Raw genomic sequence first — 15,410 nt, forward strand, 5'->3', positions numbered from 1 at the left:
TGACACTTATTTATTATATAATAGAAATTATTACCACTTATGTTTTTGTTTTCTTTTGTTATTAATAAAATTTAATATTTTCAAAGACATTTCAATTGCAATAAAAAAAGTTATTCTTTGTTAAATACTTTGTTCGAACTTTTAAATTAAGTTGAATTTTTAATGCATTGAAATTACAACGATTTTTTAGTTATCGAAAGTGTTAAAACTTCATTTATTAAAATAGGAGTTAATATAAGATTTTCTCCCATAAGTAATGTAATGTAAATTAGTTAATACGAAATATTAGGAATGCATAATAGATACTAATTAAATACTAAAATTAATAAATTAAATTAAATAAATAGAAACAATTTGTAGAAACTACACTCTAGTCACACTGCCTACTGTCAGTTTTCCTTGTCACTTGTCATTGTCAGTGTCATGTGGATTGTTGACGGAAAACAGACTGGAACCTAGAGGAGGGAGTCTATCGATCGGTGCCGTCCGTTTTCGAATAAGAGAAAATAAAAAAAAATAACCGTTTTCACTTTAAAAAAACTTAACTGTTGGAATATAAAAAAAACTAAATTTGAAAACTACGGGAACGCAGTTCTTCTTAATTCAATACAAATTAAGTAAAAAAATGAAAAGTGCTTATCTATTAGTGTTTTTGATTTGTTATGTAGCTTGTAACAGTGATAAAGAGGCAGAAATTGAAGACAAGAAGAAGAAAATAATTGAACAATTGACTAATACACGACCGGTAATCAAGGAAGGGTATCAATTGGTAACTAGGCATGTCGGAATCGACGTATATATGTATAGGAGTTATCGTACAGTTTCTGTGGTATTCTATCCTGTTATAAACGATATTAGCGATGCCCTATTCACGTTTCAATCTGAAGAGCTTCATTTGAATAATATAGGTTTGTATAGATATTTTTGTAAATAAAAATGCAGTATGCAGCTATAAATAGACAAATGACTATTCCCCTGTTGCACCTATTGATTTTTTGTGTATTGTATCCGAGCACCGTATATTATTTTTCTTTTATGATAGTCTGACTATTTTTAGACTTAATATGAATAAATTAAAGTATAGCTAACAAATAAAACTGATTTTAAAACAATGAATTTATCACTCTTAGATTTTTCTATGATTTTTAATTAAATTTTTGATAAGATAAGATATTAACAAATATTTAAAATCACACAGCCTTATCACATCTAAAGCATAATAGCAATTTGTCAAGAGTTTTATATAAAATTTAAATTGACACTCGCAAGCAATGCTGTTCACATGTAATAATTCATTTTTACAGCATTGTATCAATTGATACAATGCTGTAAAAATGAATTATTAGCTATACTTGTGGCCAGATCATAAAACCATTTAGATTCTTGATATGTGACATTAAAAATCAAAAGACAATTTAATTAGCCAAGCTAAGCCATCCAAAAAAGGTTCCTACATGGTTTCAAAGCCAATATCCAGCTAGCTCAAGCAAACCTGGACAATACAACAGATGAAAGACTAGTCTAGAGTAATTTTAAAAAGGGCTTAAGGGGGGCTGTTTGCTCAACCTTCCCTAGGTGAAACCTGTGTTTGAAAAAATTTCTACTTTAATGCACTAACTTCTAATTAATATAGGTACTATTATGTAGTGATTCCCAGAGAAAAGCTAAATAAACAATATTTGACGGCAAATTTACGCGTTATCTTTGTTTGGTCGAGAGCTTGATTTATCTATGATATTTACGATGGATATTTAAAGAAAAGGCGTTTCGGACGTAGACGAAACCATTATTATGTTATTAACGCGCAAAAAGTATTACTACTAGTACTAGTACTAAAGACTAGAAAACGTCCTAATTGGGACGTTTGCCTTTAGTCGTTTTACGTAGTAATACGTTATAATACATCATAATTACGTAGTAATACGTTTTGCGTAATTAAAACATCTAGTTATCCCTTTTACTTACTGTTTTTATCAAGCTATCCTTTTTACTTTTAACGAAATGTAAAAATAAACTAAAATAAACGGTCCCCGGCGCGGAACACTTTTTTCTGTTGTTTAGTCTGTATATAACATATCTGTTTATTAGAATATCATTGGAATAGCTTATAAAAATATTTACTTGATACATAATATCTTAATAGAGATTTGTTCAAGGCTGTGAACACATAGCATTTAACCACTTGTTAATTGACAGATGTGTGGGTTAGTCTATTTTAGTACCGTTGCTAACATAGCTTTATTAAATAAATACAGATCCGAGGAATCTGTAGCTCCTGCTTTACTCACTCTATCAAGATAATAAATGGCAGGAAGTATTCATAATTCCTGTCAAACAGCATCCTACGCGGCACTCGAGTGCACTTGATATTACGAAAAAAAAATCAATGCTGACGTAATTATACCGTTGTAATATAATAAGGCTCTATTTAAAATATTTTAATTTATGTTCTGGCAATAAATTTAATGAAATTTTGCATCTGTATTGACAAATTTTAATAAAATCATTTATTTTCATGTAATAAAAAGTTAACGGTAAACGTTTTTTGAATCCTCCGGAATCGGTTACGTCCGTTTCTATTTTCAAATTTCTCTCAAAAAATCTCAACTAAGAGTTGCTAGACTCTGCACGAATATGCACTACACCCTAATCCGCTAGTAAAAGCAAACCAACCTTTCAAATGAGTGTTGGTGTCAGGCTGATTGCTGGCAATGAAGTCAAATAAATCCTTTTCATTCAACTTATCCATATATTGTGTGATTACGTTTTTTGGAACAGTATTCCTCGACATATCACCAATGTCTTGATGATCATTTTGTTTAGAACATCTTTAATTTTGATTTTTCGTGGACTCTTGAACATATTTCTAAAAGCATTTATAATTTTTTTTATCCTATAATTTATATTACAACATTGATTAATCTTTCAATTGTAAATGTATTTGCGCGGGCTCTGTAATTATACCTACTTAATTAGTAAAACTGTGGGCAGATGTTTTCTGTCATGTACCTATAGATATATTTATTAAAACTCTCCAAAATGCGCTGCATCGCCCGGTATAAATTTTATGTACATTGGTTTACTAGGTATTTTTCAGTTATGGAACGTACAAAAAAGGTCCTATATCAATATTAACAAATGAAGGCATCATTCGTTATTAATACTTACTTGCTACATAATATCTTGCTAGAGAATTGTGTATTAACAAATGAACATGGATCGTTAATATTGATATGTGACTAAAAGGTGGCTAAAACTATTGGTGATAAAAGAATTCATTCAAAAGCTTTTTTTGTGGTTGCTTTCAGGCTCATGTAGTCCTCGAGATGTAATAATACACCTTAAATATGGATCGTATCCTGCCGTCAATCCGGACGGATATTCCTTCCCAAAAAGTTTTATTGACGCGGATCGCAGGGAAAACATGTACACAGTGGAGCTGCTCTCAGACGGGAATAATATTACGTTCTCAATAAAAAACCCGAAGCCTGGTATATGGTACGCACTGGCCTACATTAAATGGGAGGATCCGAGAACGCAAAAAGTTGAACAAGAAGGTGAGATAATTATTTGAATTTATAGTATAGAGTTAGACTAAGCTAAGATATAGTACGACACAACTTAGATGTAGCATCGGCAAAATTCGTAAAACCGGTCACACCCGAATTAAGTACGCTATCCTAAATTATCAATATTCATTTCTTATGTGAATATGATCTTTACAAAAATGTAATATCATATGACCTAATATATTCGTCAGTTTGACACGTCGATTTAGATACATGCACTTGTTTTTTCGTGTTGAACTGACGCGAGAATCTATAGCGACGAATGGCGCGATATGGAGCTATTTCTATTAGTTGTATTAATCGGCAGTAAACGTTTTTATTGAATTTGCCGATGCTACATCTAAGCTGTGTCGTAATATACCGTATTTCATTATATATTATGAAAACCGTGCGTCATATGTTTTTTTACCTATGATAACGTCATCTCAGCCGTACTTGAACATAATAAGCAGCACAGCTATTCGAGTACGCTTAGTCTATCGACTTGTAGTATCTAGCTAATCTAAATCTTTAGTACAGCTATCGTGTAATTAATATACGTGATAAAAATAATTAACGTATCAATTAAGATTGATGTCCGAAAATCCACAACTGCGCGAATTCTTAGACATTTTCTGCCTCGCACAACTACTTTGTGGAACCAGCTTTCGCTGGCGGTTTTTCCGAACCTATACGACATGGGAACCTTCAAGAAAAGAGCGTACACCATTCTTAAAGGCCGGCAACGCACCTGCAAGACCCCTGGTGTTGCAGATGTCCATGGGCGGTGGTAGACACTTTCCATCACGTGAGCCTCTTGCTCGTTTGCCATTAAAAAAAAAATCTATTCTTTAAAATGTAAATTAAAACTCCAAATTCGTAAATGTAACTCGTTTATCTTTATTCTCTCTTCGATCGGAAAGGGCTACTTTAAATGAAACTTCTGTTATTGTCTTTCGTAAGGAATTGCTGGCGCTCATTAGGGACGGTGACCATTTACCATCAGTCTGGTTTTCTCGTATCCCTCGATTGCAAATAAAAAAAATCTTAGACCATTTTGCATAAACAGCATCGTCATCAATTCGTACCAATATCGCTGAATGCGAGTGGGTGTTAATGACACAAGCTTAATTATATGTGTCGAGGATGTCGTTCCACTAAGAAGTTGGCACGAATGTAATCCAACAATATATAATGGCTAGCGACCTGCCCCTCCTTCGCTGAAATACTGATATTAAATATACTACAAAATATGTGATTTACGACATCACATTAGAAACTTCTAAAATGATCCGTGTTTTTTTATTATAGTCTGTATTATACACAAAAACCTTCCTCTCGAATCAATTTATCCTTTTAAAAAAACCGCATCAAAATCAGTTGCTTAATTTTAAAGATCTAAGCATATATAGGGACGGACAGCGGTAAGCGACTTTGTTTTACACTATGTAATGACAATTGTACATGCAGTTTTATTACTTGATAGCAGGGCTTTTTGCAAGTTCATCTGGCTAAGTACCACCTATTTATCATAATATGTTATAGTTATGCTTAGTTGTGTTCCAGTAAATAAAATAAACTTTAACAAGCACTTTTGAATCACTAAAGGTATTAAATTCGGGATATTTACCATCTCGTGAACAAGACATTCGTAGATAATGTCGAAATATTGAGCTTCACCGAATAAAAATAAAAAATATGGTAAATATCCCAAATTTAATACCTAATATACTTTAATAATAAAAATAACTATGTTAATTTAAAATCACTTTTGAATCGTCATTTTACAATTAAGTGAAGCTATCACCGGTTCGGAAAGTAGATTCTACCGAGAAGAACCGGCAAGAAACTAAGTAGTTACTCTTTTCAACTTTTAAAAAATACAATCATGTTAGTAATGGACTCGAAACGTAAAATCCTTCAAAGCTTTTGTTGGTTTATCGGACATGACATTTCCAAAGCGATGATACTCAATGCCTAAAGTGGCCTCGTTGAATAGATGATCGTGATTGTTGCAACTTCCGCCCCACTTCCACTAGGCATGCGTTATTCTATTGCCAGATCGTTGCTTGATATAAATTTCGATAAAGTATTTTTACAGTTCCCGTTTTGATGCTCATTGCGCTGATTTTTGGAAAATTATTCAGACTGACTAGGTTCTGAAATCTGTACTTGTAAACTAATATTATAAATGTGAAAGCCAGTCTATCGTTCTTTCACTACCAAACCAATGAACCGAATTTGATGAAATTTGCTTAGTATAAAAAGTAGTGTAAAATTAGTAAAGTAAAAGTAAAGTAACAGCCTGTAAATTTCCCACTGCTGGGATAAGGCCTCCTCTTCCATTAAGGAGAGGGTTCGGAACATATTCCAGCACGCTGTTCCAATGCGGGTTAGTGAAATGCACATGTGGCAGAATTTCGATGCACTTAGACACATGCAGGTTTCCTCACGATGTTTCCCTTCACCACCGAGCACGAGATGAATTATAAATACAAATTAAGCACATATATATAGTGGTGCTTGCCTGGTTTTGAACCTGCAATCATCGATTAAGTACTGGGCCATCTCAGCTCAGTGATTTCTTTGGAGTTTAAGCAAACTTAATACCAAAGAAGGACATAGGCTACTTTTTTACCTGTCACATCACAAAACCCCCTAAAACGCGACTGTAACCGCGGGTAGCAACTAGTATATTCATATATATGAATATACTATTCCTTTTTTAGATATAAATCTATGCTATGCAAATCTATAAAAATTAATATTATATCTCATATCATGTATAGGTAACTCAACTAATTGACTTGGTAAATTTTTGAAATTGATTTTTTATAATATATAAAGATCGGTTTGCTATATATGGTCTTGTAGTGTTGGCCATTGCGCTGCGATGATTAGAGCCAAGTTGTTACGTCTAGTGCCGTTATTACATTAGTCCAGTCACCCCTCATCGTAGCAACACTACGTTATTGCTTTGCGGATAAAAATCTGGCCAGTGGATTACCCAATGGTATACATTCTTATGTAGTATATTTTCAAAGATGTACCATTGAAATGAAAAGTATAAAGAGATTTTAAATCTGAAACATTAACAGTCAAGAATAGTTAAATAATACCAGTAATTAAATATTGTCAAAAAGCATAGACTTTTGCTTACAAAATATATTTTATTATTATTATCATTATAATCTATATTAATATTATAAATGTGAAAGTAAGTCTATCTGCCTGTCTGTCGTTCTTTCACGACTAAATCGCTGAACCGAATTTGATCAAATTCGGTATGAAGCAAACTTTAAATCCAAGAAAGGACATAGGCTACTATTTTGTCTAAATCATGACAACAGCCTATATGCCAGTATGATGTATCGATGATGTATAGTAGGGAGTGTCGGCGATAAGCGGATGATTATAGAGCGTTATGCTTTATTACTGTCAAGGCATACGCAAGTCGGTCTCAATCCGAATTGCGCCAGTAGACAATCGAGATCAAAAATATTAGTAATTTGTTTTTTTTTTCAGGCTTAGTTGCTGACTGCCATACAATTCTATACACCGACCTGCAACTGAAATCAGATGACACATCTCGTTACATGAACTGCTACAAACCTTTATCGTTAGAATACGAAACTTTACCAACGCTATTCAAATGCAAATCTGAAGATAATTTGAAACCAATAAAACTCGACCTTAATATCGCAACGACAACGGTTCCAACCAGTAAGATAACAGTGAGAGTTCAATCTGAATCTTCTCCCACTGAGGATAACTTCATATTGTTTTGTGTATTCGATCCGAGTGTAAATAATAATCAGGTAGTAACATTCCACGCCTACCCGAACGCTGTGCATTTCATAAATTTAGACATTATTGATGGGAACACTTCCAATATAACTGACTGTGATTCGTACGCCACGAGCGATCTCGACGAAACTGATAATCAAACCCTTGTAAGTCTCATGCGAGACGATAAAGACAGATTCTTCGCATTCGACTACGGACTACCAACAACAGATCTACAAGACGTAACCAGCTTAGTGAATTTGTCCTCGAATGAAATCAGATCTATGAGATTTGAGATCAATCAATTTATAGATATTGGTGGAAGTTTGACGATCGAAACGAGTCTTCTAATGAGCTTGAAATATTACATGGGGTATAAACGAGAGCTCAAGAAGGGAGCGCTGTTAGCGTTCACGGAAGAGAACCAGTTCTTTAAGGTGGTCGTATGTTTAGATATAAGTCACGCGAGTGTGCCGTTAGAATCTGGTCATTGCAAATTCAATGATCGTATTAAACCTGCACTGTTTGTCTTGAACAGCACTGATTCAGAATCGATTTATGACAAAGTAATAATTCCATTCCCGGAAGGAGCGCTATGGTATCTGACATTTCGGCTGTTTTGTGACAGCGTTGTCTGCCCATGCCGAACATCGCACAATGGCACGAGATATTATGTGGATACGACTGAGAATTCTGGTGAAATCGATTCTACTACATTTTCCAATGTGACGAGGGAAGGTGAGACAGAATGTAACGCGACCGTTGTATTGTCAATCTCTTCGAACTCTTGCGTGAACGGTAGATGCAGTAACCACGGCAATTGCGGAATAAACACATTCAGTGGACTCGTTATGTCGTTCTGCTCCTGCTCTTCGGGTTATGGAGGTAAGTGTAACCTGTATTATATTAGTAAAATAACTTGGTCCACGTTCAAAACGCCTTTTTGGAATATTCAAAGTAAATTACATACAATTCCAGCTCGACCAATGATATCACGTCGATTCGGTGTCAAGTTCTTTATTTGGCATTTGTAATCTTGTGATTGGCTATATGAATCCACATAACGAAATGTTACATTGCAACGTTATTAATACTGGCTGTTAGTTCGTTCCTGTTTACATATGCTTATACTTTTTGTTCTTAATTCGAATTTCATCAATTTTCAGGTTGGGACTGTTCAGATGAATCAAGGGTCGACAGTCATTTCTACATGTTGCTCGCTGTCCTTCTCCTGACGTTGAGTAATCTTCTCTTCTTATTCTCCATCTACGTTGCGACAATTCGCTTCTACTTCGTCGAGGCTGTCATGTACCTGTTTACAATGCTGTTCTCCACATTCTACCACGCCTGTGACGCCCCTGCCCAAATCGCCTATTGCATCATGAGAGGTAACATGCTACAATTCGGCGACTTTTACTGCGGACTAATGTCGTTCTGGGTAACGCTTCTAGCTATGAGCATTATCAGTTTGAAACTACGATCCTTCCTTCAAATAATTGGTGCGATTATAATAGCTCTACTGACGACGTGGAACATGCATTCGTTCGTTGCTTTCCTCACGCCGGTCGCTTGCGGTGCGTTCATATTACTCGTCAGTTGGTACGTGGATTATAAACAGACCAAACAAGTTAAGTACCCTCGATCCTATTACACAACGTACATGCCATTAGGTATAGCTTTGGTGTCTGTCGGTCTGATTTGTTACGCGTTTCTACAAACCGAACAGAATTATAAAATTGTTCATTCGATATGGCACATGATTATAGCCATAAGCGTCGTGTTTCTGTTACCCGATGTTAAGAGACACAACGTTAATCCGTTTCTACCGGACAGGGATTTGTACTCGTCGCCATTTTGGAAAGTTTTAAACAGACGTGATGAACCTTAAAAAATTAACGGTTAAGATGTTTCGTGGTCTCTTGATTATGATGCGGTTATATCGCAATTCGATTAAATTCAACTATTGACTTTTATCAATTATTAACGATAGCCAATTTTTGGCAGAGTAGGTGCAACCTTCGTTAGTTTGTAAGAAATAAGTGTCTAATCTATGTGAAGATGTAATTAGTCCATAAAAAACGAACAAAAAAAATACAAACTATATTTTTCTGTGTTTACACAAATTTAATCGACTTAGAACTAAAATTTCACATGACAATATAATATACTCATAGGGTATTTAAAATAAAATATCTTAAAAAATATAAATACTCTTTTAAGCAAATACTTCGTTAAATGTTCCTCGGTTTCTCTCAGTGTTGTTATTAAATAATTTCAATTTTACGACTAGATAATATAAGTGTTGTATAATTTATATAACATACAACATACAGAATAAAACATAGTTTTACATTAATTAAACTAGTATGATGATCTATGTTGCTTGCAACTACATAGATTATAAAATAATTTACTATACGTTAAAAAGTAATTCTATATATATACCTATGTTGCTTTTAAATGACAAGATTGTTATCATTATAATATTTAAAATACTCAACATTCCACTATTTGCTATTATATAGTAATTAAATCCTAGCAATACTGATACCATTTAGTGTTTCCCAAGTCAATTTTCTAATTAAAAAAAAATGTTTTTTTTTCTTTTATTATCATCACGCGATATACATTTAAAATTCGAAATGACGGAGTATGGTTATACTGACCGATTTAGATTGGAGCAAAAATATAATGGCTACAATATTTTTATTTCCACTCGTAATTAGGTGTTCCCAAGTTTTAAGTAATATATTACTTTTACATATACATTACGACATAATTTTAAAAGTTAAAACCATAAATTTATGTCAGTGCACAAAGAGTTTGCGCATATTTTATATATTGTCTATGCATAAAAATCGAATCTATATAAATGCACAAATAAATATTTTTTGGCTAGGATTGTTTGACAGATTATTCTTGTTTTAGACGTGTGAGAAATCTAGTCACTCGTTTAACATCTTTTATGAAACCCGGTTTGTGTGAAATTTGAATGGTTTTACTGTAATTTACAAAATTTTGTGCTTTGTTCAAAATCTAGAGTAATTTGACCCGGACAGATTTGAGTGTTTGAGTCAGCACTCTTACTTTCGACATTATCACCGCTGGTGAGGCTAACATCGTATATACTGAAATTGTTATATTACATACATAAATAGATTTAGGCTCTTTGGAACTTACAATCGGTCTAATGTCTCGTAAACGTATTAGTAATGCTCAAAAGTACTCTGGACAATTTAGATAGGTTGATTGTTTTTTTCAGACAGTTTATTTTACTCAGATCTTATGCTTCGTTTTGGTTTTTTAAAGTATATTTTTTTCAATAAAAAGGGCATAATACTATTTCATAATCCACAGAATAAAAATATTTTGATTATAGATTGTATTTAATCTGTTGAAAAACCGATGAATTGGTAGCTATCAAAGATTTAAATATTTGTAATCCTTAAACGCAATGTTTCCGGTAGCCAAATGTATAGATGTTATAAATGATACATAAAAAATATTGTATTTTTATAAGTCCTTGATAATACGCTGTTAAGTCAAAATTTTCTATTCTTAATACTCTCTGTGCCTTATATCGTCCACTTTCAATTCTATAAAGTACAATAGATTTACGCGCAAATAAATACGTAGAATTTATTTATATTTTGTTATTGACTAATTAGATTTTAATTTATTGCTTATAAAATTAAATTCCTTTGTTTTGATGACTTTAGTACGTAGTTTTTTTTTTACGAAAGTAGTTTTAAAATTAGGTATGTGAGTTATGATAGATAGTTTAGTTTTAATATAATTTTAAAGTTAGATTTTTTTAATAAGTTTCGATATAATTTGGTTGATACAAAATGGCGAACTAAAGTGGCAGTATCGACACTAAGCGACCGAAACGAGAATAAGCCAAACTTGATTAATTTACTGAGATTTTTACCGTAATACACGCATTCATCTAAATTCTAATGTAATAAATAATAGTCTGTCTTAATTTACAATTTTACATGCTTTAAATAATAATATTTCTAATTGATTATCTAAGACACTACGACCTACCAAAGCAAATATACATGCTATCATTCCTATTTTTTTTACATAACAGTACATACATTTACAACTGCGTATAAAATACGTACTGTATTCAATTACATTGCTTTTCTTTTTTTATAACAAATAAGAGATATAGTAAAGTCTGATCGGAGTGAGAAAGCCAAGTTATAATGGTTACTTTTTTTTTACTAAAGAAAAACTTTTTTATTTTATTATTTACATAAAAATAAGTTGCCAGTAACCATTCTGTTATAATCTGTTCAAACTGTGCTTCTTATTGATAATACCAAATCCTTCACATTTTTGCTCAGTATTTTATGATCTCGCAAATGAATTTATTTATATCGCTTAATGTTGCTCAGGTAATTTTATCAAATCACACATTTTTCATTGTTTTTTTTTTATAAAATATTCCTTTTGAATGTTAAATTTTATGTGTCAATTGCCAATAATATTAGAATTTAATTTGTATAATTTTTAAAAGTAGTGCCATAAAATCTTGCAATTTATTTTAAACATTAGTGTTGCACAGTTTTGTGCTAAAGTGTGTATAACCACATGTTTTTAGGCGTTTTCAATATTTCCTGGAGCATTATTGGGACCAGAAAATGGTTTATATCCTATGCTTTGTTTTAGGACTAATGCATACGATTGTACAATTTGTGGGATAGTATATATATTAATAAGTATATATGATGTTTTTAATCTGTTCTTATCTGTTATTAGTATTAAACATTTAATGCATTCTTTAGATGTTATTAAATATAATTAATCACATTATAAATTGTTACTTGCATGACAGATGTGATTGTTATTCTTATATTATCTGTCATTACCTTTAAAAGTAATTTAATATTTTATTATTTAGTGCTTAATGATTATATTACTTATAAAACAGTTACCAATATACAGAGTTTTCATTGACATAACTGCTACTGGTAGGTGGATAATTAATGATTGTGATTTCTTAATGTTTCAGAAACATGTAGCGTTGTCCTAAATGTGTTGCTATATTTAAAAATGTTATGTTGCCATATGTGATAGATTTATATTTCAATTGTATAATGTTGAAACTAAGAAGGGGTTCGTAGAATACCAACTTTTTGTGAAATAATCCTTTCCAATCGTTTAATAAAAAAAAATGTATACCTACTCTGTAGTTTTATTCTTTCATTGTTATCTAAAAAAAATCACTCGATTTTTTTAATACTGAAATTACTGTTTTATTAATAAATAAGTAAAAAAGTTATATTAATATACACATACAGAAATCAATTTAAGTAGCACAATAGACGACCTTATCGCTAAAACAGCGATCTCTTCCATGCAACCTTGAGGTAGGTATAGGAGCAGTTCACGGTAGCATGCGTAAGATGCCGTGGCGCCCGCCGAAAGACGGAGATGGTCCAGGGAGACGTGTACTTTTATTATATATGTGTTATTGTGAATATGCCGATGGTGTTTCAAATAAATAAATACATTTATTTTCTTTTAGTTATAGTATTTACTTTAAGATAATAAGATTAAATTTACTATTTTCGTTTTCGTTCAATAACTACGTAAATAACTTTTGAATATTGTTCTAATAAATAAATAAAAATAATATAAAAGCCATTAGTTCGATCAAATTCGTATGATCGCATATTACTTACGATTACGAACATATTTACGCACACACAACATAAAATAAAAATTAAACTTTCAAATGCTATTAGGTTATTTATTTAAAATTTGAATAATGAAAATTTATACCTTACTTTAAATTATTTATTATAATAAATAATTATCACATTTAGTAACACATAATAATTCCATCCAGTAATAAATTTATTTTAAACATAAATATAGGTAGGGTACCTTTTTCTTCACTATTTCCTAAAACTATACAATGTTATAAGTTAATTTAAATATTAATAAGATCATATTAAGTTATTATTGTTTCTTACAAAAGTCCCTAGTTTCCTCTTAACTTTTGTTGTAAATTGTAAACGAAATATGGGTAGTTTTATCTTAACATTATATCCCTTACAATGTGGATACAAATTGTCATGAGAATCTAAAAGAATATTTATCACACAAAGTTGTAACAAGTAACCATCTGACATTCCATTTTATATCGTTGCTTAGGATTAAGTTCACTTATTTGGAATAGATAATATATTTTAGTGTCAATGTACATATGTACAGGTCCTTTGAACAGTAGCAGGAAGGGCTTTGTGCAAACTTGCAATATTCTACCAGCAAACATTAGTACTCAACATTGCTGCGGTCCGGTCTTAAGGGTGAGTAAGTCAGTCTAACAACAGGCACCAGGGATATACCATTTTAATTCCCAAGGTTGATGGTGATTTAACAATGTAGGGAATGATTAATATTTCATACAGTACCTTTGTCTATGGAAAGTGGTGACCACTATCAAGAGGCCCTTGCCTATATCACAAAAAGAGTGTGCCTGTCAGCATTCATAAAATCAAATAAAACACACTTAATATTTACATGATACACTTTAATAAATTAAGTGTCCACTAGTATAAAACTAGCAAATATAGGTATAATTTAATTTTGTCACATCTTTTAGAGAAATATATTATAATTTTATAATTCTTCAAAGACTTTTAGTCTTCTATCTATTTTTATTCAGCTAAGCCATAATATATTTATTAATTTATAATTATAAATGTAGTTTAGGGGGTTGATTAATTAAAGAATGGTATCTATGCCATTTATTCTCATGAACAAGACAGATGTCGAAATATCGAGCTCCACCAAACAAAAATAAAAAATATGTAAATATCCTGAAATGACTAACTTTAATCTTATGTCAAACATCTTTTAATTGATGCATAAATGAGAAATTAGTGTTTAACCGGAGAACTTGCCTTACATTATTAAGTAAGGCCATAAGTAAAACACATGTAATTCAAACATATCACAATATATTTTTTAATTAAAATCCTCTCATTCCACCAGCCCCATACATAATTTCCTTTTCAAACTGTTCTGCTTTCAAAGTACCATCTATACTTACACAGTTTTCGTTGAACACACTGTAAGCAGACACTTCACCCTTCTTTTTAGGCCTTGTCCGAGTATTGAGACATATACCAATTAAAACAGATATAACAAAGAATACTGCACCAAATTGCAGCATTAAGAAGAATATGTACAAGGTAACCCAGATTAAGCCATAAATAGACCATTTTACTGTAAAATATTTCCATGATTCCTGTTTTTCATCTATAACTGATCCATTTTCACTTAGTTCTGTATCCACTGATTCCTCCATTATTAGGCTTTGTGAGATGGGTTCTTGGTGTTCATTTTCTAGCTGGAATTGTTAAAAAATTTATAAATTATAATTCTGAAAAATAGATCATAATATATATACTAATGAAAAGTATACATACTAATAAAACCTCTTCGTCGTTTTGTTGTTCATTTTTATCCATAGTTCTAAATGTTTGAGGAATGAGAAAGTTTACAATCTTATTTTTGGAAATTTCTAGTTTTTCTTTTGCGCTATCAATTAATTCTTTTCTTCTCCGAAGGGCACGATACTCTTTTAGTTTTGACTCCATATGGATAAGTGATTACGATTATCTATCAATGATAGTAGCTTTTTTTTAAATAGTTGAGATTGTAAATGGTAATCGAAAATCTACTGAACACTGGTTAAATTATATTTTGCGGACATTATATTTACTATTTAATTAGAGTTCTCTAAATCTCAAATTCTATGAGAATTTGGAATCCAAACTGGTATTTCTGAAGTAAACCGTTGTTTATGAGGTGTAAATAAACCATACAAATTATATTTTAATTTTCTGAAAATATTTCTTTCAGATTCTACTCAGTATTTTTTATTTTGACAGTTATGTGTATTGCGTGTACTGTTGTGTTGATTGTTGACGTTGAAGTTGAAACTATCAACAGTACTAAAACTTAAAATATGTTTTAATAGTCTGTGCCTTGACAGTATTGTGGCTCAAATACTTATTTACAAAAATACAATAATTATTAATATTAGCAAAA

At 31.6% G+C, this 15,410-nt stretch overlaps 2 protein-coding genes across 2 annotated transcripts; one reads left to right on the forward strand and one right to left on the reverse strand.

Annotated features, from left to right (window-relative positions):
- The first annotated feature begins 417 nt into the window (after positions 1-417).
- LOC124538520 (post-GPI attachment to proteins factor 6) lies at positions 418-9,648 on the forward strand. Its single transcript, XM_047115606.1, has 4 exons — positions 418-908; positions 3,309-3,557; positions 7,074-8,219; positions 8,501-9,648. The coding sequence occupies exons 1-4, from the start codon at positions 626-628 to the stop codon at positions 9,220-9,222; spliced, it is 2,400 nt and encodes a 799-aa protein (XP_046971562.1). The 5' UTR covers positions 418-625; the 3' UTR covers positions 9,223-9,648.
- Positions 9,649-14,324: 4,676 nt separating this feature from the next.
- On the reverse strand, positions 14,325-15,281 carry LOC124538359. The gene is made up of 2 exons (XM_047115404.1): positions 14,786-15,281; positions 14,325-14,706 (listed from the first exon to the last, which is right to left on the reverse strand). Exons 1-2 carry the CDS (start codon positions 14,954-14,956, stop codon positions 14,326-14,328), a joined length of 552 nt encoding a protein of 183 aa, XP_046971360.1. The 5' UTR covers positions 14,957-15,281; the 3' UTR covers position 14,325.
- Between the last annotated feature and the right edge of the window lie 129 nt (positions 15,282-15,410).

This window comes from Vanessa cardui, chromosome 20 (genome assembly GCF_905220365.1).
Source record: "Vanessa cardui chromosome 20, ilVanCard2.1, whole genome shotgun sequence".
In the NCBI taxonomy this organism is placed as follows: Eukaryota; Metazoa; Arthropoda; class Insecta; order Lepidoptera; family Nymphalidae; genus Vanessa; species Vanessa cardui.

What these genes read in the sequence shown, in the direction of transcription:
- LOC124538520 (XM_047115606.1), top strand. Translation starts at nt 626, where the DNA reads ATGAAAAGTGCTTATCTATTAGTGTTTTTGATTTGTTATGTAGCTTGT. An exon ending in GCAAAAAGTTGAACAAGAAG is followed by an intron (nt 3,558 to 7,073) that starts GTGAGATAATTA and finishes TTTTTTTTTCAG; the next exon opens with GCTTAGTTGCTGACTGCCAT. An exon ending in CTGCTCTTCGGGTTATGGAG is followed by an intron (nt 8,220 to 8,500) that starts GTAAGTGTAACC and finishes ATCAATTTTCAG; the next exon opens with GTTGGGACTGTTCAGATGAA.
- LOC124538359 (XM_047115404.1), bottom strand. Translation starts at nt 14,956, where the DNA reads ATGGAGTCAAAACTAAAAGAGTATCGTGCCCTTCGGAGAAGAAAAGAA. An exon ending in ACGACGAAGAGGTTTTATTA is followed by an intron (nt 14,707 to 14,785) that starts GTATGTATACTT and finishes TAACAATTCCAG; the next exon opens with CTAGAAAATGAACACCAAGA.